General features: G+C 47.4%; 1 protein-coding gene across 1 annotated transcript in view; it reads left to right on the top strand.

The window, feature by feature from the left end:
- drc9 (dynein regulatory complex subunit 9) overlaps positions 1-23,727 on the top strand; it is a gene marked incomplete at its 5' end in the record, with an annotated part of 62,183 nt that extends 38,456 nt beyond the window's left edge. The window contains 3 exons of the mRNA XM_080547482.1: positions 21,788-21,919; positions 22,284-22,385; positions 23,484-23,727. Coding sequence (XP_080403608.1) covers positions 21,788-21,919; positions 22,284-22,385; positions 23,484-23,597 — 348 coding nt within the window. The 3' untranslated portion in view covers positions 23,598-23,727. The remainder of the gene's footprint in view (positions 1-21,787; positions 21,920-22,283; positions 22,386-23,483) is intronic.
- Between the last annotated feature and the right edge of the window lie 3,532 nt (positions 23,728-27,259).

Raw genomic sequence — 27,259 nt, 5'->3', positions numbered from 1 at the left:
TGACACCAAGGATTAGGAGTCTAAGATGCAGAGGCTCCTGTGGCGCAATCGGTTAGCGCGCGGTACTTATACAACAGTATGCAGCAGAGCAATGCCGAGGTTGTGAGTTCGAGCCTCACCTGGAGCACAGCTTTTGGGTTAATCTCTCCATTATGAGAAAATGCGCCGTGACAGATTATTCCTACTTCCTTTCTGATTACTGAAGTTATATTGTAGAAAATGATTGTACTTCATGCATTTAGAGTGAGACAGGATATGTTCATACAAGGTGCCTTTCAGGAAGTAGTGGAGATCGTGCATCAAGCCTATTGGTTTTTGGGGGATGGAATGTTGATGGCAGTTTACAGAGTCATGTTTACTTGGAGAAAACCTTCGCCCAACGTGGGGCTCGAACCCACGACCCTGAGATTAAGAGTCTCATGCTCTACCGACTGAGCTAGCCGGGCCACTTGCTCATCATCAGAGCTCCCCCCACGCTTGAAAAACGTCTCTCTTAAGTGTCCTTTTGAGTGGCAAGAGTCTCATGCTCTACCGACTGAACTAGCCGGGCCACTTGCTCATCTTCAGAGCTTCCGTGACACCAAGGATTAGGAGTCTAAGATGCAGAGGCTCCTGTGGCGCAATCGGTTAGCGCGCGGTACTTATACAACAGTATGCAGCAGAGCAATGCCGAGGTTGTGAGTTCGAGCCTCACCTGGAGCACAGCTTTTGGGTTAATCTCTCCATTATGAGAAAATGCGCCGTGACAGATTATTCCTACTTCCTTTCTGATTACTGAATTTATATTGTAGAAAATGATTGTACTTCATGCATTTAGAGTGAGACAGGATATGTTCATACAAGGTGCCTTTCAGGAAGTAGTGGAGATCGTGCATCTAGCCTATTGGTTTTTGGGGGATGGAATGTTGATGGCAGTTTACAGAGTCATGTTTACTTGGAGAAAACCTTCGCCCAACGTGGGGCTCGAACCCACGACCCTGAGATTAAGAGTCTCATGCTCTACCGACTGAGCTAGCCGGGCCACTTGCTCATCATCAGAGCTCCCCCCACGCTTGAAAAACGTCTCTCTTAAGTGTCCTTTTGAGTGGCAAGAGTCTCATGCTCTACCGACTGAGCTAGCCGGGCCACTTGCTCATCTTCAGAGCTTCCGTGACACCAAGGATTAGGAGTCTAAGATGCAGAGGCTCCTGTGGCGCAATCGGTTAGCGCGCGGTACTTATACAACAGTATGCAGCAGAGCAATGCCGAGGTTGTGAGTTCGAGCCTCACCTGGAGCACAGCTTTTGGGTTAATCTCTCCATTATGAGAAAATGCGCCGTGACAGATTATTCCTACTTCCTTTCTGATTACTGAATTTATATTGTAGAAAATGATTGTACTTCATGCATTTAGAGTGAGACAGGATATGTTCATACAAGGTGCCTTTCAGGAAGTAGTGGAGATCGTGCATCTAGCCTATTGGTTTTTGGGGGATGGAATGTTGATGGCAGTTTACAGAGTCATGTTTACTTGGAGAAAACCTTCGCCCAACGTGGGGCTCGAACCCACGACCCTGAGATTAAGAGTCTCATGCTCTACCGACTGAGCTAGCCGGGCCACTTGCTCATCTTCAGAGCTCCCCCCACCCTTGAAAAACGTCTCTCTTAAGTGCCCTTTTGAGTGGCAAGAGTCTCATGCTCTACCGACTGAGCTAGCCGGGCCACTTGCTCATCTTCAGAGCTTCCGTGACACCAAGGATTAGGAGTCTAAGATGCAGAGGCTCCTGTTGCGCAATCGGTTAGCGCGCGGTACTTATACAACAGTATGCAGCAGAGCAATGCCGAGGTTGTGAGTTCGAGCCTCACCTGGAGCACAGCTTTTGGGTTAATCTCTCCATTATGAGAAAATGCGCCGTGACAGATTATTCCTACTTCCTTTCTGATTACTGAATTTATATTGTAGAAAATGATTGTACTTCATGCATTTAGAGTGAGACAGGATATGTTCATACAAGGTGCCTTTCAGGAAGTAGTGGAGATCGTGCATCTAGCCTATTGGTTTTTGGGGGATGGAATGTTGATGGCAGTTTACAGAGTCACGTTTACTTGGAGAAAACCTTCGCCCAACGTGGGGCTCGAACCCACGACCCTGAGATTAAGAGTCTCATGCTCTACCGACTGAGCTAGCCGGGCCACTTGCTCATCATCAGAGCTCCCCCCACGCTTGAAAAACGTCTCTCTTAAGTGTCCTTTTGAGTGGCAAGCGTCTCATGCTCTACCGACTGAGCTAGCCGGGCCACTTGCTCATCTTCAGAGCTTCCGTGACACCAAGGATTAGGAGTCTAAGATGCAGAGGCTCCTGTGGCGCAATCGGTTAGCGCGCGGTACTTATACAACAGTATGCAGCAGAGCAATGCCGAGGTTGTGAGTTCGAGCCTCACCTGGAGCACAGCTTTTGGGTTAATCTCTCCATTATGAGAAAATGCGCCGTGACAGATTATTCCTACTTCCTTTCTGATTACTGAAGTTATATTGTAGAAAATGATTGTACTTCATGCATTTAGAGTGAGACAGGATATGTTCATACAAGGTGCCTTTCAGGAAGTAGTGGAGATCGTGCATCAAGCCTATTGGTTTTTGGGGGATGGAATGTTGATGGCAGTTTACAGAGTCATGTTTACTTGGAGAAAACCTTCACCCAACGTGGGGCTCGAACCCACGACCCTGAGATTAAGAGTCTCATACTCTACCGACTGAGCTAGCCGGGCCACTTGCTCATCATCAGAGCTCCCCCCACGCTTGAAAAACGTCTCTCTTAAGTGTCCTTTTGAGTGGCAAGAGTCTCATGCTCTACCGACTGAGCTAGCTGGGCCACTTGCTCATCTTCAGAGCTTCCGTGACACCAAGGATTAGGAGTCTAAGATGCAGAGGCTCCTGTGGCGCAATCGGTTAGCGCGCGGTACTTATACAACAGTATGCAGCAGAGCAATGCCGAGGTTGTGAGTTCGAGCCTCACCTGGAGCACAGCTTTTGGGTTAATCTCTCCATTATGAGAAAATGCGCCGTGACAGATTATTCCTACTTCCTTTCTGATTACTGAAGTTATATTGTAGAAAATGATTGTACTTCATGCATTTAGAGTGAGACAGGATATGTTCATACAAGGTGCCTTTCAGGAAGTAGTGGAGATCGTGCATCAAGCCTATTGGTTTTTGGGGGATGGAATGTTGATGGCAGTTTACAGAGTCATGTTTACTTGGAGAAAACCTTCGCCCAACGTGGGGCTCGAACCCACGACCCTGAGATTAAGAGTCTCATGCTCTACCGACTGAGCTAGCCGGGCCACTTGCTCATCATCAGAGCTCCCCCCACGATTGAAAAACGTCTCTCTTAAGTGTCCTTTTGAGTGGCAAGAGTCTCATGCTCTACCGACTGAGCTAGCCGGGCCACTTGCTCATCTTCAGAGCTTCCGTGACACCAAGGATTAGGAGTCTAAGATGCAGAGGCTCCTGTGGCACGTCTCATGCTCTACCGACTGAGCTAGCCGGGCCACTTGCTCATCTTCAGAGCTTCCGTGACACCAAGGATTAGGAGTCTAAGATGCAGAGGCTCCTGTGGCGCAATCGGTTAGCGCGCGGTACTTATACAACAGTATGCAGCAGAGCAATGCCGAGGTTGTGAGTTCGAGCCTCACCTGGAGCACACCTTTTGGGTTAATCTCTCCATTATGAGAAAATGCGCCGTGACAGATTATTCCTACTTCCTTTCTGATTACTGAAGTTATATTGTAGAAAATGATTGTACTTCATGCATTTAGAGTGAGACAGGATATGTTCATACAAGGTGCCTTTCAGGAAGTAGTGGAGATCGTGCATCTAGCCTATTGGTTTTTGGGGGATGGAATGTTGATGGCAGTTTACAGAGTCATGTTTACTTGGAGAAAACCTTCGCCCAACGTGGGGCTCGAACCCACGACCCTGAGATTAAGAGTCTCATGCTCTACCGACTGAGCTAGCCGGGCCACTTGCTCATCATCAGAGCTCCCCCCACGCTTGAAAAACGTCTCTCTTAAGTGTCCTTTTGAGTGGCAAGAGTCTCATGCTCTACCGACTGAGCTAGCCGGGCCACTTGCTCATCTTCAGAGCTTCCGTGACACCAAGGATTAGGAGTCTAAGATGCAGAGGCTCCTGTGGCGCAATCGGTTAGCGCGCGGTACTTATACAACAGTATGCAGCAGAGCAATGCCGAGGTTGTGAGTTCGAGCCTCACCTGGAGCACAGCTTTTGGGTTAATCTCTCCATTATGAGAAAATGCGCCGTGACAGATTATTCCTACTTCCTTTCTGATTACTGAATTTATATTGTAGAAAATGATTGTACTTCATGCATTTAGAGTGAGACAGGATATGTTCATACAAGGTGCCTTTCAGGAAGTAGTGGAGATCGTGCATCTAGCCTATTGGTTTTTGGGGGATGGAATGTTGATGGCAGTTTACAGAGTCATGTTTACTTGGAGAAAACCTTCGCCCAACGTGGGGCTCGAACCCACGACCCTGAGATTAAGAGTCTCATGCTCTACCGACTGAGCTAGCCGGGCCACTTGCTCATCTTCGGAGCTCCCCCCACCCTTGAAAAACGTCTCTCTTAAGTGCCCTTTTGAGTGGCAAGAGTCTCATGCTCTACCGACTGAGCTAGCCGGGCCACTTGCTCATCTTCAGAGCTTCCGTGACACCAAGGATTAGGAGTCTAAGATGCAGAGGCTCCTGTGGCGCAATCGGTTAGCGCGCGGTACTTATACAACAGTATGCAGCAGAGCAATGCCGAGGTTGTGAGTTCGAGCCTCACCTGGAGCACAGCTTTTGGGTTAATCTCTCCATTATGAGAAAATGCGCCGTGACAGATTATTCCTACTTCCTTTCTGATTACTGAACTTATATTGTAGAAAATGATTGTACTTCATGCATTTAGAGTGAGACAGGATAGAGTGAGACAGGATATGTTCATACAAGGTGCCTTTCAGGAAGTAGTGGAGATCGTGCATCTAGCCTATTGGTTTTTGGGGGATGGAATGTTGATGGCAGTTTACAGAGTCACGTTTACTTGGAGAAAACCTTCGCCCAACGTGGGGCTCGAACCCTGAGATTAAGAGTCTCATGCTCTACCGACTGAGCTAGCCGGGCCACTTGCTCACCATCAGAGCTCCCCCCACGCTTGAAAAACGTCTCTCTTAAGTGTCCTTTTGAGTGGCAAGCGTCTCATGCTCTACCGACTGAGCTAGCCGGGCCACTTGCTCATCTTCAGAGCTTCCGTGACACCAAGGATTAGGAGTCTAAGATGCAGAGGCTCCTGTGGCGCAATCGGTTAGCGCGCGGTACTTATACAACAGTATGCAGCAGAGCAATGCCGAGGTTGTGAGTTCGAGCCTCACCTGGAGCACAGCTTTTGGGTTAATCTCTCCATTATGAGAAAATGCGCCGTGACAGATTATTCCTACTTCCTTTCTGATTACTGAATTTATATTGTAGAAAATGATTGTACTTCATGCATTTAGAGTGAGACAAGATATGTTCATACAAGGTGCCTTTCAGGAAGTAGTGGAGATCGTGCATCTAGCCTATTGGTTTTTGGGGGATGGAATGTTGATGGCAGTTTACAGAGTCACGTTTACTTGGAGAAAACCTTCGCCCAACGTGGGGCTCGAACCCACGACCCTGAGATTAAGAGTCTCATGCTCTACCGACTGAGCTAGCCGGGCCACTTGCTCATCATCAGAGCTCCCCCCACGCTTGAAAAACGTCTCTCTTAAGTGTCCTTTTGAGTGGCAAGCGTCTCATGCTCTACCGACTGAGCTAGCCGGGCCACTTGCTCATCTTCAGAGCTTCCGTGACACCAAGGATTAGGAGTCTAAGATGCAGAGGCTCCTGTGGCGCAATCGGTTAGCGCGCGGTACTTATACAACAGTATGCAGCAGAGCAATGCCGAGGTTGTGAGTTCGAGCCTCACCTGGAGCACACCTTTTGGGTTAATCTCTCCATTATGAGAAAATGCGCCGTGACAGATTATTCCTACTTCCTTTCTGATTACTGAAGTTATATTGTAGAAAATGATTGTACTTCATGCATTTAGAGTGAGACAGGATATGTTCATACAAGGTGCCTTTCAGGAAGTAGTGGAGATCGTGCATCTAGCCTATTGGTTTTTGGGGGATGGAATGTTGATGGCAGTTTACAGAGTCATGTTTACTTGGAGAAAACCTTCGCCCAACGTGGGGCTCGAACCCACGACCATGAGATTAAGAGTCTCATGCTCTACCGACTGAGCTAGCCGGGCCACTTGCTCATCTTCGGAGCTCCCCCCACCCTTGAAAAACGTCTCTCTTAAGTGCCCTTTTGAGTGGCAAGAGTCTCATGCTCTACCGACTGAGCTAGCCGGGCCACTTGCTCATCTTCAGAGCTTCCGTGACACCAAGGATTAGGAGTCTAAGATGCAGAGGCTCCTGTGGCGCAATCGGTTAGCGCGCGGTACTTATACAACAGTATGCAGCAGAGCAATGCCGAGGTTGTGAGTTCGAGCCTCACCTGGAGCACAGCTTTTGGGTTAATCTCTCCATTATGAGAAAATGCGCCGTGACAGATTATTCCTACTTCCTTTCTGATTACTGAACTTATATTGTAGAAAATGATTGTACTTCATGCATTTAGAGTGAGACAGGATAGAGTGAGACAGGATATGTTCATACAAGGTGCCTTTCAGGAAGTAGTGGAGATCGTGCATCTAGCCTATTGGTTTTTGGGGGATGGAATGTTGATGGCAGTTTACAGAGTCACGTTTACTTGGAGAAAACCTTCGCCCAACGTGGGGCTCGAACCCTGAGATTAAGAGTCTCATGCTCTACCGACTGAGCTAGCCGGGCCACTTGCTCACCATCAGAGCTCCCCCCACGCTTGAAAAACGTCTCTCTTAAGTGTCCTTTTGAGTGGCAAGCGTCTCATGCTCTACCGACTGAGCTAGCCGGGCCACTTGCTCATCTTCAGAGCTTCCGTGACACCAAGGATTAGGAGTCTAAGATGCAGAGGCTCCTGTGGCGCAATCGGTTAGCGCGCGGTACTTATACAACAGTATGCAGCAGAGCAATGCCGAGGTTGTGAGTTCGAGCCTCACCTGGAGCACAGCTTTTGGGTTAATCTCTCCATTATGAGAAAATGCGCCGTGACAGATTATTCCTACTTCCTTTCTGATTACTGAATTTATATTGTAGAAAATGATTGTACTTCATGCATTTAGAGTGAGACAAGATATGTTCATACAAGGTGCCTTTCAGGAAGTAGTGGAGATCGTGCATCTAGCCTATTGGTTTTTGGGGGATGGAATGTTGATGGCAGTTTACAGAGTCACGTTTACTTGGAGAAAACCTTCGCCCAACGTGGGGCTCGAACCCACGACCCTGAGATTAAGAGTCTCATGCTCTACCGACTGAGCTAGCCGGGCCACTTGCTCATCATCAGAGCTCCCCCCACGCTTGAAAAACGTCTCTCTTAAGTGTCCTTTTGAGTGGCAAGCGTCTCATGCTCTACCGACTGAGCTAGCCGGGCCACTTGCTCATCTTCAGAGCTTCCGTGACACCAAGGATTAGGAGTCTAAGATGCAGAGGCTCCTGTGGCGCAATCGGTTAGCGCGCGGTACTTATACAACAGTATGCAGCAGAGCAATGCCGAGGTTGTGAGTTCGAGCCTCACCTGGAGCACACCTTTTGGGTTAATCTCTCCATTATGAGAAAATGCGCCGTGACAGATTATTCCTACTTCCTTTCTGATTACTGAACTTATATTGTAGAAAATGATTGTACTTCATGCATTTAGAGTGAGACAGGATATGTTCATACAAGGTGCCTTTCAGGAAGTAGTGGAGATCGTGCATCTAGCCTATTGGTTTTTGGGGGATGGAATGTTGATGGCAGTTTACAGAGTCATGTTTACTTGGAGAAAACCTTCGCCCAACGTGGGGCTCGAACCCACGACCATGAGATTAAGAGTCTCATGCTCTACCGACTGAGCTAGCCGGGCCACTTGCTCATCTTCGGAGCTCCCCCCACCCTTGAAAAACGTCTCTCTTAAGTGCCCTTTTGAGTGGCAAGAGTCTCATGCTCTACCGACTGAGCTAGCCGGGCCACTTGCTCATCTTCAGAGCTTCCGTGACACCAAGGATTAGGAGTCTAAGATGCAGAGGCTCCTGTGGCGCAATCGGTTAGCGCGCGGTACTTATACAACAGTATGCAGCAGAGCAATGCCGAGGTTGTGAGTTCGAGCCTCACCTGGAGCACAGCTTTTGGGTTAATCTCTCCATTATGAGAAAATGCGCCGTGACAGATTATTCCTACTTCCTTTCTGATTACTGAACTTATATTGTAGAAAATGATTGTACTTCATGCATTTAGAGTGAGACAGGATAGAGTGAGACAGGATATGTTCATACAAGGTGCCTTTCAGGAAGTAGTGGAGATCGTGCATCTAGCCTATTGGTTTTTGGGGGATGGAATGTTGATGGCAGTTTACAGAGTCACGTTTACTTGGAGAAAACCTTCGCCCAACGTGGGGCTCGAACCCTGAGATTAAGAGTCTCATGCTCTACCGACTGAGCTAGCCGGGCCACTTGCTCACCATCAGAGCTCCCCCCACGCTTGAAAAACGTCTCTCTTAAGTGTCCTTTTGAGTGGCAAGCGTCTCATGCTCTACCGACTGAGCTAGCCGGGCCACTTGCTCATCTTCAGAGCTTCCGTGACACCAAGGATTAGGAGTCTAAGATGCAGAGGCTCCTGTGGCGCAATCGGTTAGCGCGCGGTACTTATACAACAGTATGCAGCAGAGCAATGCCGAGGTTGTGAGTTCGAGCCTCACCTGGAGCACAGCTTTTGGGTTAATCTCTCCATTATGAGAAAATGCGCCGTGACAGATTATTCCTACTTCCTTTCTGATTACTGAATTTATATTGTAGAAAATGATTGTACTTCATGCATTTAGAGTGAGACAAGATATGTTCATACAAGGTGCCTTTCAGGAAGTAGTGGACATCGTGCATCTAGCCTATTGGTTTTTGGGGGATGGAATGTTGATGGCAGTTTACAGAGTCACGTTTACTTGGAGAAAACCTTCGCCCAACGTGGGGCTCGAACCCACGACCCTGAGATTAAGAGTCTCATGCTCTACCGACTGAGCTAGCCGGGCCACTTGCTCATCATCAGAGCTCCCCCCACGCTTGAAAAACGTCTCTCTTAAGTGTCCTTTTGAGTGGCAAGCGTCTCATGCTCTACCGACTGAGCTAGCCGGGCCACTTGCTCATCTTCAGAGCTTCCGTGACACCAAGGATTAGGAGTCTAAGATGCAGAGGCTCCTGTGGCGCAATCGGTTAGCGCGCGGTACTTATACAACAGTATGCAGCAGAGCAATGCCGAGGTTGTGAGTTCGAGCCTCACCTGGAGCACACCTTTTGGGTTAATCTCTCCATTATGAGAAAATGCGCCGTGACAGATTATTCCTACTTCCTTTCTGATTACTGAAGTTATATTGTAGAAAATGATTGTACTTCATGCATTTAGAGTGAGACAGGATATGTTCATACAAGGTGCCTTTCAGGAAGTAGTGGAGATCGTGCATCTAGCCTATTGGTTTTTGGGGGATGGAATGTTGATGGCAGTTTACAGAGTCATGTTTACTTGGAGAAAACCTTCGCCCAACGTGGGGCTCGAACCCACGACCATGAGATTAAGAGTCTCATGCTCTACCGACTGAGCTAGCCGGGCCACTTGCTCATCTTCGGAGCTCCCCCCACCCTTGAAAAACGTCTCTCTTAAGTGCCCTTTTGAGTGGCAAGAGTCTCATGCTCTACCGACTGAGCTAGCCGGGCCACTTGCTCATCTTCAGAGCTTCCGTGACACCAAGGATTAGGAGTCTAAGATGCAGAGGCTCCTGTGGCGCAATCGGTTAGCGCGCGGTACTTATACAACAGTATGCAGCAGAGCAATGCCGAGGTTGTGAGTTCGAGCCTCACCTGGAGCACAGCTTTTGGGTTAATCTCTCCATTATGAGAAAATGCGCCGTGACAGATTATTCCTACTTCCTTTCTGATTACTGAACTTATATTGTAGAAAATGATTGTACTTCATGCATTTAGAGTGAGACAGGATAGAGTGAGACAGGATATGTTCATACAAGGTGCCTTTCAGGAAGTAGTGGAGATCGTGCATCTAGCCTATTGGTTTTTGGGGGATGGAATGTTGATGGCAGTTTACAGAGTCACGTTTACTTGGAGAAAACCTTCGCCCAACGTGGGGCTCGAACCCTGAGATTAAGAGTCTCATGCTCTACCGACTGAGCTAGCCGGGCCACTTGCTCACCATCAGAGCTCCCCCCACGCTTGAAAAACGTCTCTCTTAAGTGTCCTTTTGAGTGGCAAGCGTCTCATGCTCTACCGACTGAGCTAGCCGGGCCACTTGCTCATCTTCAGAGCTTCCGTGACACCAAGGATTAGGAGTCTAAGATGCAGAGGCTCCTGTGGCGCAATCGGTTAGCGCGGTACTTATACAACAGTATGCAGCAGAGCAATGCCGAGGTTGTGAGTTCGAGGCTCACCTGGAGCACAGCTTTTGGGTTAATCTCTCCATTATGAGAAAATGCGCCGTGACAGATTATTCCTACTTCCTTTCTGATTACTGAATTTATATTGTAGAAAATGATTGTACTTCATGCATTTAGAGTGAGACAGGATATGTTCATACAAGGTGCCTTTCAGGAAGTAGTGGAGATCGTGCATCTAGCCTATTGGTTTTTGGGGGATGGAATGTTGATGGCAGTTTACAGAGTCATGTTTACTTGGAGAAAACCTTCGCCCAACGTGGGGCTCGAACCCACGACCCTGAGATTAAGAGTCTCATGCTCTACCGACTGAGCTAGCCGGGCCACTTGCTCATCTTCAGAGCTCCCCCCACCCTTGAAAAACGTCCCTCTTAAGTGCCCTTTTGAGTGGCAAGAGTCTCATGCTCTACCGACTGAGCTAGCCGGGCCACTTGCTCATCTTCAGAGCTTCCGTGACACCAAGGATTAGGAGTCTAAGATGCAGAGGCTCCTGTGGCGCAATCGGTTTGCGCGCGGTACTTATACAACAGTATGCAGCAGAGCAATGCCGAGGTTGTGAGTTCGAGCCTTTCCTGGAGCACAGCTTTTGGGTTAATCTCTCCATTCTGAGAAAATGCCCCGTGACAGATTATTCCTACTTCCTTTCTGATTACTGAAGTTATATTGTAGAAAATGATTGTACTTCATGCATTTAGAGTGAGACAGGATATGTTCATACAAGGTGCCTTTCAGGAAGTAGTGGAGATCGTGCATCAAGCCTATTGGTTTTTGGGGGATGGAATGTTGATGGCAGTTTACAGAGTCATGTTTACTTGGAGAAAACCTTCGCCCAACGTGGGGCTCGAACCCACGACCCTGAGATTAAGAGTCTCATGCTCTACCGACTGAGCTAGCCGGGCCACTTGCTCATCATCAGAGCTCCCCCCACGCTTGAAAAACGTCTCTCTTAAGTGTCCTTTTGAGTGGCAAGAGTCTCATGCTCTACCGACTGAGCTAGCCGGGCCACTTGCTCATCTTCAGAGCTTCCGTGACACCAAGGATTAGGAGTCTAAGATGCAGAGGCTCCTGTGGCGCAATCGGTTAGCGCGCGGTACTTATACAACAGTATGCAGCAGAGCAATGCCGAGGTTGTGAGTTCTTGCCTCACCTGGAGCACAGCTTTTGGGTTAATCTCTCCATTATGAGAAAATGCGCCGTGACAGATTATTCCTACTTCCTTTCTGATTACTGAATTTATATTGTAGAAAATGATTGTACTTCATGCATTTAGAGTGAGACAGGATATGTTCATACAAGGTGCCTTTCAGGAAGTAGTGGAGATCGTGCATCTAGCCTATTGGTTTTTGGGGGATGGAATGTTGATGGCAGTTTACAGAGTCATGTTTACTTGGAGAAAACCTTCGCCCAACGTGGGGCTCGAACCCACGACCCTGAGATTAAGAGTCTCATGCTCTACCGACTGAGCTAGCCGGGCCACTTGCTCGTCTTTGGAGCTCCCCCCACCCTTGAAAAACGTCTCTCTTAAGTGCCCTTTTGAGTGGCAAGAGTCTCATGCTCTACCGACTGAGCTAGCCGGGCCACTTGCTCATCTTCAGAGCTTCCGTGACACCAAGGATTAGGAGTCTAAGATGCAGAGGCTCCTGTGGCGCAATCGGTTAGCGCGCGGTACTTATACAACAGTATGCAGCAGAGCAATGCCGAGGTTGTGAGTTCGAGCCTCACCTGGAGCACAGCTTTTGGGTTAATCTCTCCATTATGAGAAAATGCGCCGTGACAGATTATTCCTACTTCCTTTCTGATTACTGAATTTATATTGTAGAAAATGATTGTACTTCATGCATTTAGAGTGAGACAGGATATGTTCATACAAGGTGCCTTTCAGGAAGTAGTGGAGATCGTGCATCTAGCCTATTGGTTTTTGGGGGATGGAATGTTGATGGCAGTTTACAGAGTCACGTTTACTTGGAGAAAACCTTCGCCCAACGTGGGGCTCGAACCCACGACCCTGAGATTAAGAGTCTCATGCTCTACCGACTGAGCTAGCCGGGCCACTTGCTCATCATCAGAGGTCCCCCCACACTTGAAAAACGTCTCTCTTAAGTGTCCTTTTGAGTGGCAAGCGTCTCATGCTCTACCGACTGAGCTAGCCGGGCCACTTGCTCATCTTCAGAGCTTCCGTGACACCAAGGATTAGGAGTCTAAGATGCAGAGGCTCCTGTGGCGCAATCGGTTAGCGCGCGGTACTTATACAACAGTATGCAGCAGAGCAATGCCGAGGTTGTGAGTTCGAGCCTCACCTGGAGCACAGCTTTTGGGTTAATCTCTCCATTATGAGAAAATGCGCCGTGACAGATTATTCCTACTTCCTTTCTGATTACTGAACTTATATTGTAGAAAATGATTGTACTTCATGCATTTAGAGTGAGACAGGATAGAGTGAGACAGGATATGTTCATACAAGGTGCCTTTCAGGAAGTAGTGGAGATCGTGCATCTAGCCTATTGGTTTTTGGGGGATGGAATGTTGATGGCAGTTTACAGAGTCATGTTTACTTGGAGAAAACCTTCGCCCAACGTGGGGCTCGAACCCACGACCCTGAGATTAAGAGTCTCATGCTCTACCGACTGAGCTAGCCGGGCCACTTGCTCATCTTCAGAGCTCCCCCCACCCTTGAAAAACGTCCCTCTTAAGTGCCCTTTTGAGTGGCAAGAGTCTCATGCTCTACCGACTGAGCTAGCCGGGCCACTTGCTCATCTTCAGAGCTTCCGTGACACCAAGGATTAGGAGTCTAAGATGCAGAGGCTCCTGTGGCGCAATCGGTTTGCGCGCGGTACTTATACAACAGTATGCAGCAGAGCAATGCCGAGGTTGTGAGTTCGAGCCTTTCCTGGAGCACAGCTTTTGGGTTAATCTCTCCATTCTGAGAAAATGCCCCGTGACAGATTATTCCTACTTCCTTTCTGATTACTAAATTTATATTGTAGAAAATGATTGTACTTCATGCATTTAGAGTGAGACAGGATATGTTCATACAAGGTGCCTTTCAGGAAGTAGTGGAGATCGTGCATCTAGCCTATTGGTTTTTGGGGGATGGAATGTTGATGGCAGTTTACAGAGTCATGTTTACTTGGAGAAAACCTTCGCCCAACGTGGGGCTCGAACCCACGATCCTGAGATTAAGAGTCTCATGCTCTACCGACTGAGCTAGCCGGGCCACTTGCTCATCTTCAGAGCTCCCCCCACGCTTGAAAAACGTCTTTCTTAAGTGCCCTTTTGAGTGGCAAGAGTCTCATGCTCTACCGACTGAGCTAGCCGGGCCACTTGCTCATCTTCAGAGCTTCCGTGACACCAAGGATTAGGAGTCTAAGATGCAGAGGCTCCTGTGGCGCAATCGGTTAGCGCGCGGTACTTATACAACAGTATGCAGCAGAGCAATGCCGAGGTTGTGAGTTCGAGCCTCACCTGGAGCACAGCTTTTGGGTTAATCTCTCCATTCTGAGAAAATGCCCCGTGACAGATTATTCCTACTTCCTTTCTGATTACTAAATTTATATTGTAGAAAATGATTGTACTTCATGCATTTAGAGTGAGACAGGATATGTTCATACAAGGTGCCTTTCAGGAAGTAGTGGAGATCGTGCATCTAGCCTATTGGTTTTTGGGGGATGGAATGTTGATGGCAGTTTACAGAGTCACGTTTACTTGGAGAAAACCTTCGCCCAACGTGGGGCTCGAACCCACGACCCTGAGATTAAGAGTCTCATGCTCTACCGACTGAGCTTGCCGGGCCACTTGCTCATCTTCAGAGCTTCCGTGACACCAAGGATTAGGAGTCTAAGATGCAGAGGCTCCTGTGGCGCAATCGGTTAGCGCGCGGTACTTATACAACAGTATGCAGCAGTGCAATGCCGAGGTTGTGAGTTCGAGCCTCACCTGGAGCACAGTTTTTGGGTTAATCTCTCCATTATGAGAAAATGCGCCGTGACAGATTATTCCTACTTCCTTTCTGATTACTGAATTTATATTGTAGAAAATGATTGTACTTCATGCATTTAGAGTGAGACAGGATAGAGTGAGATAGGATATGTTCATACAAGGTGCCTTTCAGGAAGTAGTGGAGATCGTGCATCTAGCCTATTGGTTTTTGGGGGATGGAATGTTGATGGCAGTTTACAGAGTCACGTTTACTTGGAGAAAACCTTCGCCCACTAGGGCTCGAACCCACGACCCTGAGATTAAGAGTCTCATGCTCTACCGACTGAGCTAGCCGGGCCACTTGCTCATCTTCAGAGCTCCCCCAAGGTTGAAAAACGCCTCTCTTAAGTGCCCTTTTGAGTGGCAAGAGTCTCATGCTCTACCGACTGAGCTAGCCGGGCCACTTGCTCATCTTCAGAGCTTCCGTAACACCAAGGATTAGGAGTCTAAGATGCAGAGGCTCCTGTGGCACAATCGGTTAGCGCTCGGTACTTATACAACAGTATGCAGCAGAGCAATGCCGAGGTTGTGAGTTCGAGCCTCACCTGGAGCACAGCTTTTGGGTTAATCTCTCCATTATGAGAAAATGCGCCGTGACAGATTATTCCTACTTCCTTTCTGATTACTGAACTTATATTGTAGAAAATGATTGTACTTCATGCATTTAGAGTGAGACAGGATAGAGTGAGACAGGATATGTTCATACAAGGTGCCTTTCAGGAAGTAGTGGAGATCGTGCATCAAGCCTATTGGTTTTTGGGGGATGGAATGTTGATGGCAGTTTACAGAGTCATGTTTACTTGGAGAAAACCTTCGCCCAACGTGGGGCTCGAACCCACGACCCTGAGATTAAGAGTCTCATGCTCTACCGACTGAGCTAGCCGGGCCACTTGCTCATCTTCGGAGCTCCCCCCACCCTTGAAAAACGTCTCTCTTAAGTGCCCTTTTGAGTGGCAAGAGTCTCATGCTCTACCGACTGAGCTAGCCGGGCCACTTGCTCATCTTCAGAGCTTCCGTGACACCAAGGATTAGGAGTCTAAGATGCAGAGGCTCCTGTGGCGCAATCGGTTAGCGCGCGGTACTTATACAACAGTATGCAGCAGAGCAATGCCGAGGTTGTGAGTTCGAGCCTCACCTGGAGCACAGCTTTTGGGTTAATCTCTCCATTATGAGAAAATGCGCCGTGACAGATTATTCCTACTTCCTTTCTGATTACTGAACTTATATTGTAGAAAATGATTGTACTTCATGCATTTAGAGTGAGACAGGATAGAGTGAGACAGGATATGTTCATACAAGGTGCCTTTCAGGAAGTAGTGGAGATCGTGCATCTAGCCTATTGGTTTTTGGGGGATGGAATGTTGATGGCAGTTTACAGAGTCACGTTTACTTGGAGAAAACCTTCGCCCAACGTGGGGCTCGAACCCTGAGATTAAGAGTCTCATGCTCTACCGACTGAGCTAGCCGGGCCACTTGCTCACCATCAGAGCTCCCCCCACGCTTGAAAAACGTCTCTTAAGTGTCCTTTTGAGTGGCAAGCGTCTCATGCTCTACCGACTGAGCTAGCCGGGCCACTTGCTCATCTTCAGAGCTTCCGTGACACCAAGGATTAGGAGTCTAAGATGCAGAGGCTCCTGTGGCGCAATCGGTTAGCGCGGTACTTATACAACAGTATGCAGCAGAGCAATGCCGAGGTTGTGAGTTCGAGGCTCACCTGGAGCACAGCTTTTGGGTTAATCTCTCCATTATGAGAAAATGCGCCGTGACAGATTATTCCTACTTCCTTTCTGATTACTGAATTTATATTGTAGAAAATGATTGTACTTCATGCATTTAGAGTGAGACAGGATATGTTCATACAAGGTGCCTTTCAGGAAGTAGTGGAGATCGTGCATCTAGCCTATTGGTTTTTGGGGGATGGAATGTTGATGGCAGTTTACAGAGTCATGTTTACTTGGAGAAAACCTTCGCCCAACGTGGGGCTCGAACCCACGACCCTGAGATTAAGAGTCTCATGCTCTACCGACTGAGCTAGCCGGGCCACTTGCTCATCTTCAGAGCTCCCCCCACCCTTGAAAAACGTCCCTCTTAAGTGCCCTTTTGAGTGGCAAGAGTCTCATGCTCTACCGACTGAGCTAGCCGGGCCACTTGCTCATCTTCAGAGCTTCCGTGACACCAAGGATTAGGAGTCTAAGATGCAGAGGCTCCTGTGGCGCAATCGGTTTGCGCGCGGTACTTATACAACAGTATGCAGCAGAGCAATGCCGAGGTTGTGAGTTCGAGCCTTTCCTGGAGCACAGCTTTTGGGTTAATCTCTCCATTCTGAGAAAATGCCCCGTGACAGATTATTCCTACTTCCTTTCTGATTACTGAAGTTATATTGTAGAAAATGATTGTACTTCATGCATTTAGAGTGAGACAGGATATGTTCATACAAGGTGCCTTTCAGGAAGTAGTGGAGATCGTGCATCAAGCCTATTGGTTTTTGGGGGATGGAATGTTGATGGCAGTTTACAGAGTCATGTTTACTTGGAGAAAACCTTCGCCCAACGTGGGGCTCGAACCCACGACCCTGAGATTAAGAGTCTCATGCTCTACCGACTGAGCTAGCCGGGCCACTTGCTCATCATCAGAGCTCCCCCCACGCTTGAAAAACGTCTCTCTTAAGTGTCCTTTTGAGTGGCAAGAGTCTCATGCTCTACCGACTGAGCTAGCCGGGCCACTTGCTCATCTTCAGAGCTTCCGTGACACCAAGGATTAGGAGTCTAAGATGCAGAGGCTCCTGTGGCGCAATCGGTTAGCGCGCGGTACTTATACAACAGTATGCAGCAGAGCAATGCCGAGGTTGTGAGTTCTTGCCTCACCTGGAGCACAGCTTTTGGGTTAATCTCTCCATTATGAGAAAATGCGCCGTGACAGATTATTCCTACTTCCTTTCTGATTACTGAATTTATATTGTAGAAAATGATTGTACTTCATGCATTTAGAGTGAGACAGGATATGTTCATACAAGGTGCCTTTCAGGAAGTAGTGGAGATCGTGCATCTAGCCTATTGGTTTTTGGGGGATGGAATGTTGATGGCAGTTTACAGAGTCATGTTTACTTGGAGAAAACCTTCGCCCAACGTGGGGCTCGAACCCACGACCCTGAGATTAAGAGTCTCATGCTCTACCGACTGAGCTAGCCGGGCCACTTGCTCGTCTTTGGAGCTCCCCCCACCCTTGAAAAACGTCTCTCTTAAGTGCCCTTTTGAGTGGCAAGAGTCTCATGCTCTACCGACTGAGCTAGCCGGGCCACTTGCTCATCTTCAGAGCTTCCGTGACACCAAGGATTAGGAGTCTAAGATGCAGAGGCTCCTGTGGCGCAATCGGTTAGCGCGCGGTACTTATACAACAGTATGCAGCAGAGCAATGCCGAGGTTGTGAGTTCGAGCCTCACCTGGAGCACAGCTTTTGGGTTAATCTCTCCATTCTGAGAAAATGCCCCGTGACAGATTATTCCTACTTCCTTTCTGATTACTAAATTTATATTGTAGAAAATGATTGTACTTCATGCATTTAGAGTGAGACAGGATATGTTCATACAAGGTGCCTTTCAGGAAGTAGTGGAGATCGTGCATCTAGCCTATTGGTTTTTGGGGGATGGAATGTTGATGGCAGTTTACAGAGTCACGTTTACTTGGAGAAAACCTTCGCCCAACGTGGGGCTCGAACCCACGACCCTGAGATTAAGAGTCTCATGCTCTACCGACTGAGCTTGCCGGGCCACTTGCTCATCTTCAGAGCTTCCGTGACACCAAGGATTAGGAGTCTAAGATGCAGAGGCTCCTGTGGCGCAATCGGTTAGCGCGCGGTACTTATACAACAGTATGCAGCAGTGCAATGCCGAGGTTGTGAGTTCGAGCCTCACCTGGAGCACAGTTTTTGGGTTAATCTCTCCATTATGAGAAAATGCGCCGTGACAGATTATTCCTACTTCCTTTCTGATTACTGAATTTATATTGTAGAAAATGATTGTACTTCATGCATTTAGAGTGAGACAGGATAGAGTGAGATAGGATATGTTCATACAAGGTGCCTTTCAGGAAGTAGTGGAGATCGTGCATCTAGCCTATTGGTTTTTGGGGGATGGAATGTTGATGGCAGTTTACAGAGTCACGTTTACTTGGAGAAAACCTTCGCCCACTAGGGCTCGAACCCACGACCCTGAGATTAAGAGTCTCATGCTCTACCGACTGAGCTAGCCGGGCCACTTGCTCATCTTCAGAGCTCCCCCAAGGTTGAAAAACGCCTCTCTTAAGTGCCCTTTTGAGTGGCAAGAGTCTCATGCTCTACCGACTGAGCTAGCCGGGCCACTTGCTCATCTTCAGAGCTTCCGTAACACCAAGGATTAGGAGTCTAAGATGCAGAGGCTCCTGTGGCACAATCGGTTAGCGCTCGGTACTTATACAACAGTATGCAGCAGAGCAATGCCGAGGTTGTGAGTTCGAGCCTCACCTGGAGCACAGCTTTTGGGTTAATCTCTCCATTATGAGAAAATGCGCCGTGACAGATTATTCCTACTTCCTTTCTGATTACTGAACTTATATTGTAGAAAATGATTGTACTTCATGCATTTAGAGTGAGACAGGATAGAGTGAGACAGGATATGTTCATACAAGGTGCCTTTCAGGAAGTAGTGGAGATCGTGCATCAAGCCTATTGGTTTTTGGGGGATGGAATGTTGATGGCAGTTTACAGAGTCATGTTTACTTGGAGAAAACCTTCGCCCAACGTGGGGCTCGAACCCACGACCCTGAGATTAAGAGTCTCATGCTCTACCGACTGAGCTAGCCGGGCCACTTGCTCATCTTCAGAGCTCCCCCCACCCTTGAAAAACGTCTCTCTTAAGTGCCCTTTTGAGTGGCAAGAGTCTCATGCTCTACCGACTGAGCTAGCCGGGCCACTTGCTCATCTTCAGAGCTTCCGTGACACCAAGGATTAGGAGTCTAAGATGCAGAGGCTCCTGCGGCGCAATCGGTTAGCGCGCGGTACTTATACAACAGTATGCAGCAGAGCAATGCCGAGGTTGTGAGTTCGAGGCTCACCTGGAGCACAGCTTTTGGGTTAATCTCTCCATTATGAGAAAATGCGCCGTGACAGATTATTCCTACTTCCTTTCTGATTACTGAATTTATATTGTAGAAAATGATTGTACTTCATGCATTTAGAGTGAGACAGGATATGTTCATACAAGGTGCCTTTCAGGAAGTAGTGGAGATCGTGCATCTAGCCTATTGGTTTTTGGGGGATGGAATGTTGATGGCAGTTTACAGAGTCACGTTTACTTGGAGAAAACCTTCGCCCAACGTGGGGCTCGAACCCACGACCCTGAGATTAAGAGTCTCATGCTCTACCGACTGAGCTAGCCGGGCCACTTGCTCATCATCAGAGCTCCCCCCACGCTTGAAAAACGTCTCTCTTAAGTGTCCTTTTGAGTGGCAAGAGTCTCATGCTCTACCGACTGAGCTAGCCGGGCCACTTGCTCATCTTCAGAGCTTCCGTGACACCAAGAATTAGGAGTCTAAGATGCAGAGGCTCCTGTGGCGCAATCGGTTAGCGCGCGGTACTTATACAACAGTATGCAGCAGAGCAATGCCGAGGTTGTGAGTTCGAGCCTCACCTGGAGCACAGCTTTTGGGTTAATCTCTCCATTATGAGAAAATGCGCCGTGACAGATTATTCCTACTTCCTTTCTGATTACTGAACTTATATTGTAGAAAATGATTGTACTTCATGCATTTAGAGTGAGACAGGATAGAGTGAGACAGGATATGTTCATACAAGGTGCCTTTCAGGAAGTAGTGGAGATCGTGCATCTCGCCTATTGGTTTTTGGGGGATGGAATGTTGATGGCAGTTTACAGAGTCACGTTTACTTGGAGAAAACCTTCGCCCAACGTGGGGCTCGAACCCACGACCCTGAGATTAAGAGTCTCATTCTCTACCGACTGAGCTAGCCGGGCCACTTGCTCATCTTCAGAGCTCCCCCAACGGTTGAAAAACGTCTCTCTTAAGTGCCCTTTTGAGTGGCAAGAGTCTCATGCTCTACCGACTGAGCTAGCCGGGCCACTTGCTCATCTTCAGAGCTTCCGTGACACCAAGGATTAGGAGTCTAAGATGCAGAGGCTCCTGTGGCGCAATCGGTTAGCGCGCGGTACTTATACAACAGTATGCAGCAGAGCAATGCCGAGGTTGTGAGTTCGAGCCTCACCTGGAGCACAGCTTTTGGGTTAATCTCTCCATTATGAGAAAATGCGCCGTGACAGATTATTCCTACTTCCTTTTGATTACTGAATTTATAGTGTAGAAAATGATTGTACTTCATGCATTTTAAGCCTTACTCTTTGGTAAAAATGTATGCAGTGTAAAGAAATAGCCTGCAGTGTGAATGTTGAGTTGAAGCCATGGTCTGTTTACATTGTCAGCGTACCTCAAAGGTAAGGCATTGAATTGATCGTCACTGGTATTAACAAGGGCAAGTGCAAGAGAACAAACCAGGCATCCATCATGAAATAGGCAAGCAGAGGCGCTGCTGTGGTCCAAAACCCAGAGTCTCCTGTTTATAAGATAGGTGCTTTCACCAGCTAAGCCACAGCACCGCTAGAAAATTATCAAAGGGCTTCAAAGCATTGTTGTTCATTAGAGAATTGTAGATTGTACATGACGAGACTGCAAGGCTTCCATTCCGGGCCATGCATTAACAGCACTATTCTGTGCATTTGACTGGAACGACTGAACTGAAGGACCAGACACCTTCCACCATTTGGTTTTTGGGGGATGGAATGTTGATGGCAGTTTACAGAGTCACGTTTACTTGGAGAAAAAACCTTCGCCCAACGTGGGGCTCAAACCCGTTTTCACCCCTTCGGCTCCGTTTTGGGCGTTCACGTGTAGGGGTAGTGGCGTCCCAATTCATTTTACATGGAGGGGTAGGGCTAGGGCTTGCCATGGCTCCATTTGGAGAAAATCTGGACCCACGTTCCATTCGGAGCCATGGGACTCCCTTCCGGCATGCATTGCGATTGCGAATCATCTACAGAAATGTTATTTTCGCTCTCGTAAATACGGAAGCTAGCCTGAAATGTCATTTACTTTTTCTGTCATTACTTATTAATAAAGATTTGAAAAATTATGATAACCATCTTATTATCGTGTGTGGCCCTCAGAGTCTGGAGGAGAAGCTGGAGGTGTGGATGGAGCGCTACGAGAGAGACATTGAGGGCAAGCAGCAGGAGCTGAACAGCATGAAGAACAACAAGACCAACAACCTCTCCCACCTACAGGAGCTGGCCAAGAAGGTTAGTACAGGAGCTGGCCAAGAAGGTTAGTACAGGAGCTGGCCAAGAAGGTTAGCACAGCACGCATGTTTAACATGGTCTCAAATAGAAACATTACTACTCTGACTATTTAACATTATGGGGGTAGTGGTGGTCTAGTGGATAGTGAGTTGGACTGGTGGACAACTCGGAAGGTTGTGAGTTCAAATTCCGCCTGAAAACAACACCACCACTAGTGTGCTCTTGAGTAAGACACTTAGCCCTCAGTTACTCCAGGGGGGAATGTCCCTGTAATTCGTAATTGTAAATCGCTTTGGATTCAAAGCGTCTGTTAAATTCTCTAATTCTCTAACATTTAAATGTATTGACAACTCCACCGCTCCAGTACAGAGAGTGTGAGCAGGTGGTCATAGAGTACAGGCTGGAGAAAGAGAACCGCTGCAGACAGCTGGAGAGGGAACAGCTGGAGAGGGACGCAGCAGCCAAGGTAATCACACGACACAACACGACACATCCTTTATCTTTACACCAGCAGGCAAACCTCCCAACCTCCAGCAAGTACTACAATGTATTACACTGCAGTGTTTGGTGTTCTCCATCAATGTTTTTTGGGGGGTCTTTAGAATCTTTATTCTTTTAAGAAAGGTGTTTACCGTGCCACATTTGAATCCTTCCTATAAGGTTACTTGAATCAGGGTTCCCACACCTTCTGAAACATCAAATTCAAGCACATTTCAAGGACTTTCAAGACTCAATTCCCTCAAATTCAAGGACCCAACAACACGGCACAGTTTGAGACAGATCTAGATGAGAATTGATATAATAGGCATTATCTGCTCAAAGACAACAATTAAAAAGAGAGAGAGAGAGAGAGAGAGAGAGAGAGAGAGAGAGAGAGAGAGAGGGGGGGGGGGGGGGGGGGGAATTCAAGCACTTTCAATGACCCATGTCTATTTTCAAAAACTTTTGAAGACCTTGATTTCTTTTTCTCAAATTCACAAACTTTCAAGGATTTCAAGGACCCGTGGGAACCCTGTTGAATTCATTGTGTAGAGCTTATGGCTCAATAGCTGTTGCAGTGTTCCTCTACCCCAGAGTGAGGTTCTGCTCACCCTGTTCCTGTTTACCTTTACCGTCCTCTGCTTATTCAGATCCAGTCCTGTTTACCTTCCTGTCCTCTGCTTGTTCAGATCCAGTCCTGTTTACCTTCCTGTCCTCTGCTTGTTCAGATCCAGGCCTGGTCTAACTTCCTGTCCTCTGCTTGTTCAGATCCAGTCCTGGTCTAACTTCCTGTCCTCTGCTTGTTCAGATCCAGTCCTGGTCTAACTTCCTGTCCTCTGTTTGTTCAGATCCAGTCCTGGTCTAACTTCCTGTCCTCTGCTTGTTCAGATCCAGTCCTGGTCTAACTTCCTGTCCTCTGCTTGTTCAGATCCAGTCCTGGTCTAACTTCCTGTCCTCTGTTTGTTCAGATCCAGTCCTGGTCTAACTTCCTGTCCTCTGCTTGTTCAGATCCAGTCCTGGTCTAACTTCCTGTCCTCTGTTTGTTCAGATCCAGTCCTGGTCTAACTTCCCTCTGCTTGTTCAGATCCAGGCCTGGTGGCGGGGGACCCTGGTCCGGCGTGGGCTGGGCCCGTTTAAGAAAGGCAAGGAGGGGAAGAAGGCCAAGAAGGCCAAGAAAGGCATGAAGAAAAAGAAGTGAGGCGGTTCGGCTCGTTGCAACCTCAACATGTCGTCTGTTATACTGTCATCTGTGTGGAAGTGTTGAGTAGTGTCATGTCATACTGTCATCTGTGTGGAAGTGTTGAGTAGTGTCATGTCATACTGTCATCTGTGTGGAAGTGTTAAGTAGTGTCATGTCATACTGTCATCTGTGTTGAGTAGTGTCATGTTATCTGTGTGGAAGTGTTAAGATGTTGCAACTTGGCAAATATAATTCAATGACAATAAAAGTTGCTTTTGTTTTAATTATCAAATATTGTCATGAGCATTCCAGCACATTCACAGTGCAAGAGACTTTAAAACAGAGACGCATAACACAAGAGACTGAAATTGGAAACTTTTATTAATGCACTTAAAAACATAACGCCAAAATATTTATTTCTTCAGGGACAATTTGCGTTGTAATAAATGAAAAGCACATTTTTCAAAAGACCATGTTGTGGAAATTAAAGAAGGTCCTTGGGATGTGGGATGTAGTACGACCTTGTATGGAATGTATGTTGTTATTTATCTGTTTCCTGTCCGTGTCGCACAGGGGAGCGAACCCTGTCAGAGTCAGGTGATTGACAGCTGGGGAAACGTCCTCGTCAGGGTGAATAGTACAAAAATATCTAAACAAAAGATTTATAATATATTTGCAAATGGTAAAAACATTCAATTCCACAGCCCTTAATGACGTCCCGTTAGGACATCTAGTGACGTACTGTAGACATTGCTGGAGCCTGGCAGACACAGTGGACGGGGGTTACACTCTCTCTCTCTCTCTCTCCATGGCCAGACCAGATGAGCGGTCTGTGCACCATGTGTACAGGAAGAGAGAACCTGATGTCCAGGAGAAGTACTTGATCATGAAGATCAGAAGGCTCTTCAGACTGAAGACCGCTTTGAATATCACACGAGTTGGCTACACGTTCCACAATTGATACAAACCGGTCCTGTGTCCATATGCGACGTTCTCAAAGACGGCAGTATGTCATGTTTACTAGTCCATAGACCCCCGACATGTTTGTCAAATCCCAAATGAGAGGCAGCTCGTTAAATAAAATAAAAAGGTAGTGTATGCTTAACTCTAGTGTTCAGTATCCTGGTTCCCCCCCCCCCCCCCTGGCCATAAAACCCTCCGTCATCAGAGTAGAGTAGTGGACTTCATATAACAACTATATTGCATTATTGGATTTCATTTGACATAAAAAGCATAAACAGATATAAGTGAGCAGATTGGCATCATGCTGTCACCCAACCTGCTCTCCTGCCTCCTGCCTTACATGAGAGGCTGACTGGAGCTGTGCTCAGGGAAGAGGTTGCCTGTAAACACTGCGTGAGCTTAGAATTATAAGGTCTCCGTTAGGATATAATTATAAGTGATCTCCGTTTAGGGTAATTCAGAGATATTGAGCGTCAACGTTTTTAAAAATAACACCACACAGGCATTAATAAACACCTAATGGATCAGATTATGTAAAAAAAACTCAATTTTGACAAAAATTGAGGTAGAACCTTACAATTCTTCACGACTGGTCTATGACTGTCCTCAACCCCGCTGTAACACACTAACCCTCAGAGGCTTGTAGTATCTTATAGTACTTTATTTTACTTGCCCTGGACCTGCGCTTAGGGACAGCGTCTACCTACACCCTGGGGTGCGACGTCCATGCAGCTATGGGAAACTGCAGCTCCTTGTGGCAACACACATGAATTGCAGTTTTTATATATATATACAGTATATATTTGTACACTTAACATTTAAGAAAGTAAAATAAATTGAGAGATCCCTGGGGAACCTCTTGATCTACTCCAGCACGGATTTGATTCAGCCAGCTCTGATACAACTTTCCACTTTGAAAAAAACAAAAGAAAAAAGATCGGATTTAAATTACAACCGTTAAGTGAGTTGGCAGTATCCATAACCCCTTTGCAACCGTCACCGTTATTACTGCTCACATGAGGAACATGTAACCTTTAGGGTTACCTAGGCAACACACCACTACTCTCCTAACTCCCCCAACATGCAAGGGTTTTTTCCTGACATGTCCGTTAAATGAATATAAAAAATATGATGCAATAAAGCAAATATTAATATCGTGCAAAATAAGACAAATCCCCAATGGACAGAGCAAGAGAACAAGAGTGAGAAGTGAACAGCGACAACCGACTGTATATATATATATATATATATAAGAATAAAATAAACTCTTCCTGTCAGGTGGTCTGTGACGGTCTCTGCTGTTCATCTGTTCATCTCTTTATGGGCTCATATTAATAAGCAGTCTGTAGTCGTCACTGAGGAGGAGATAGTCATCTCTCCCTCATCTCCACCTACTCTTGCCTCTCTCTCTCTCTCTCCATTGGAGTTTAGGGGCAGACATGTCTGGGTTCAGGGTGGCTGGGGTCAGGGTGTACCCCTGTATGGCTGGGGCGGTTCATGAGGGGGGGCTAAGGGGGTAATGAGACATGATAGTTGAGAGGCGGTTGAGAGCCATGTAACGTATGGTGGAGGAGGAGGGTCCTGTGCTTATCCAATCCTTGAATGAGCAGAAGTGCGTAACTGTGCCTTACATGGCCAGAGGGTGAGCGGTGGTGGCGGTGGAGGGGGATGGCGAGTGTTTCGGGGGGGCCAGGTCCATCAAGGCACGCACCGTCCCGGCCACCTGGGGCAGACCCCTCTCCTCCAGGATGTGGAGGGGGAGGCACAGCTGGCTCTGATGTGGCCGGACACACACACAGGATGGGGGGGGGGGGGCGGGGCGGGGGCGACAAGAAGGATGCATGTCAATGGATGAATAAATAAAAATAATAACAAACAGAAATAATAATAATAATAATAATAATAATAATAATAATAACAACAACAGCATCTAAAAGATAATGGAAATGTAAAAACATGAAACGCAACATAAGATGGGAGAGCAGGAAACAGAATATGGAGGAGCTGGAGGAGAGCAGAGGAGGAGGAGGCATGAGGAGGCGGAGGCGCAGGGTTAAGTAGAGGGTGAACGAGAACACTCTCCTTCCTCAAGACCTCTGAACAAATGTTTTACAACTTCATCGTGTACGTGTGTGTGTGTGTGTGTGTGTGTGTGTGTCTGTGTGTGTGTGTGTGTGTGTGTGTGTGTGTGTGTGTGTGTGTGCGTGCGTGCGTGCGTGCGTGCGTGCGTGCGTGTGTGCGTGCGTGCGTGCGTGCGTGCGTGCATCAAGACAGGCAGAAGAACTATTGAAAGAGGTAAAGGACGAAGGAATAACAACACAACATATTTCTGGTTTATTTTATTGTGAAAGGAGCTCTGGAAAGAGCTGAAAGGTTCAGAGAACACAGGAGAGATTCAGAGGCACAGACCCACAGAAAACACAAGCATACAGACACACTGGGCACAAGGAGACCCTATTTCTTGCCCTTCGACTTCATCAATAAAACTACACGCAGATTCACCCTCTTTTACAAAATGATGTGCTTGTCTGTCATGGGACAGTGGAGGGCCGCTTTGCCTAGAAAAAAGGCCTTCTAGTGGAGCAGCTACAAGCCGTCACCTTTGGTGCTTTTTGTGATTAGGTACCTTTTGGGATATAAGCAAATAAAAATGTGTTGTAAATGCCGTGTAGCCTATGCCTTACATGATGTGTTAAACTGCTTAGATCAGAAAAACA

Source organism: Nansenia antarctica (genome assembly GCF_963989245.1).
Source record: "Nansenia antarctica genome assembly, chromosome: 17".
Classification (NCBI taxonomy): Eukaryota; Metazoa; Chordata; class Actinopteri; order Argentiniformes; family Microstomatidae; genus Nansenia; species Nansenia antarctica.
Note: the sequence above shows the minus strand (reverse complement) of the source record. Positions and strands in the feature narration are given on the sequence as shown.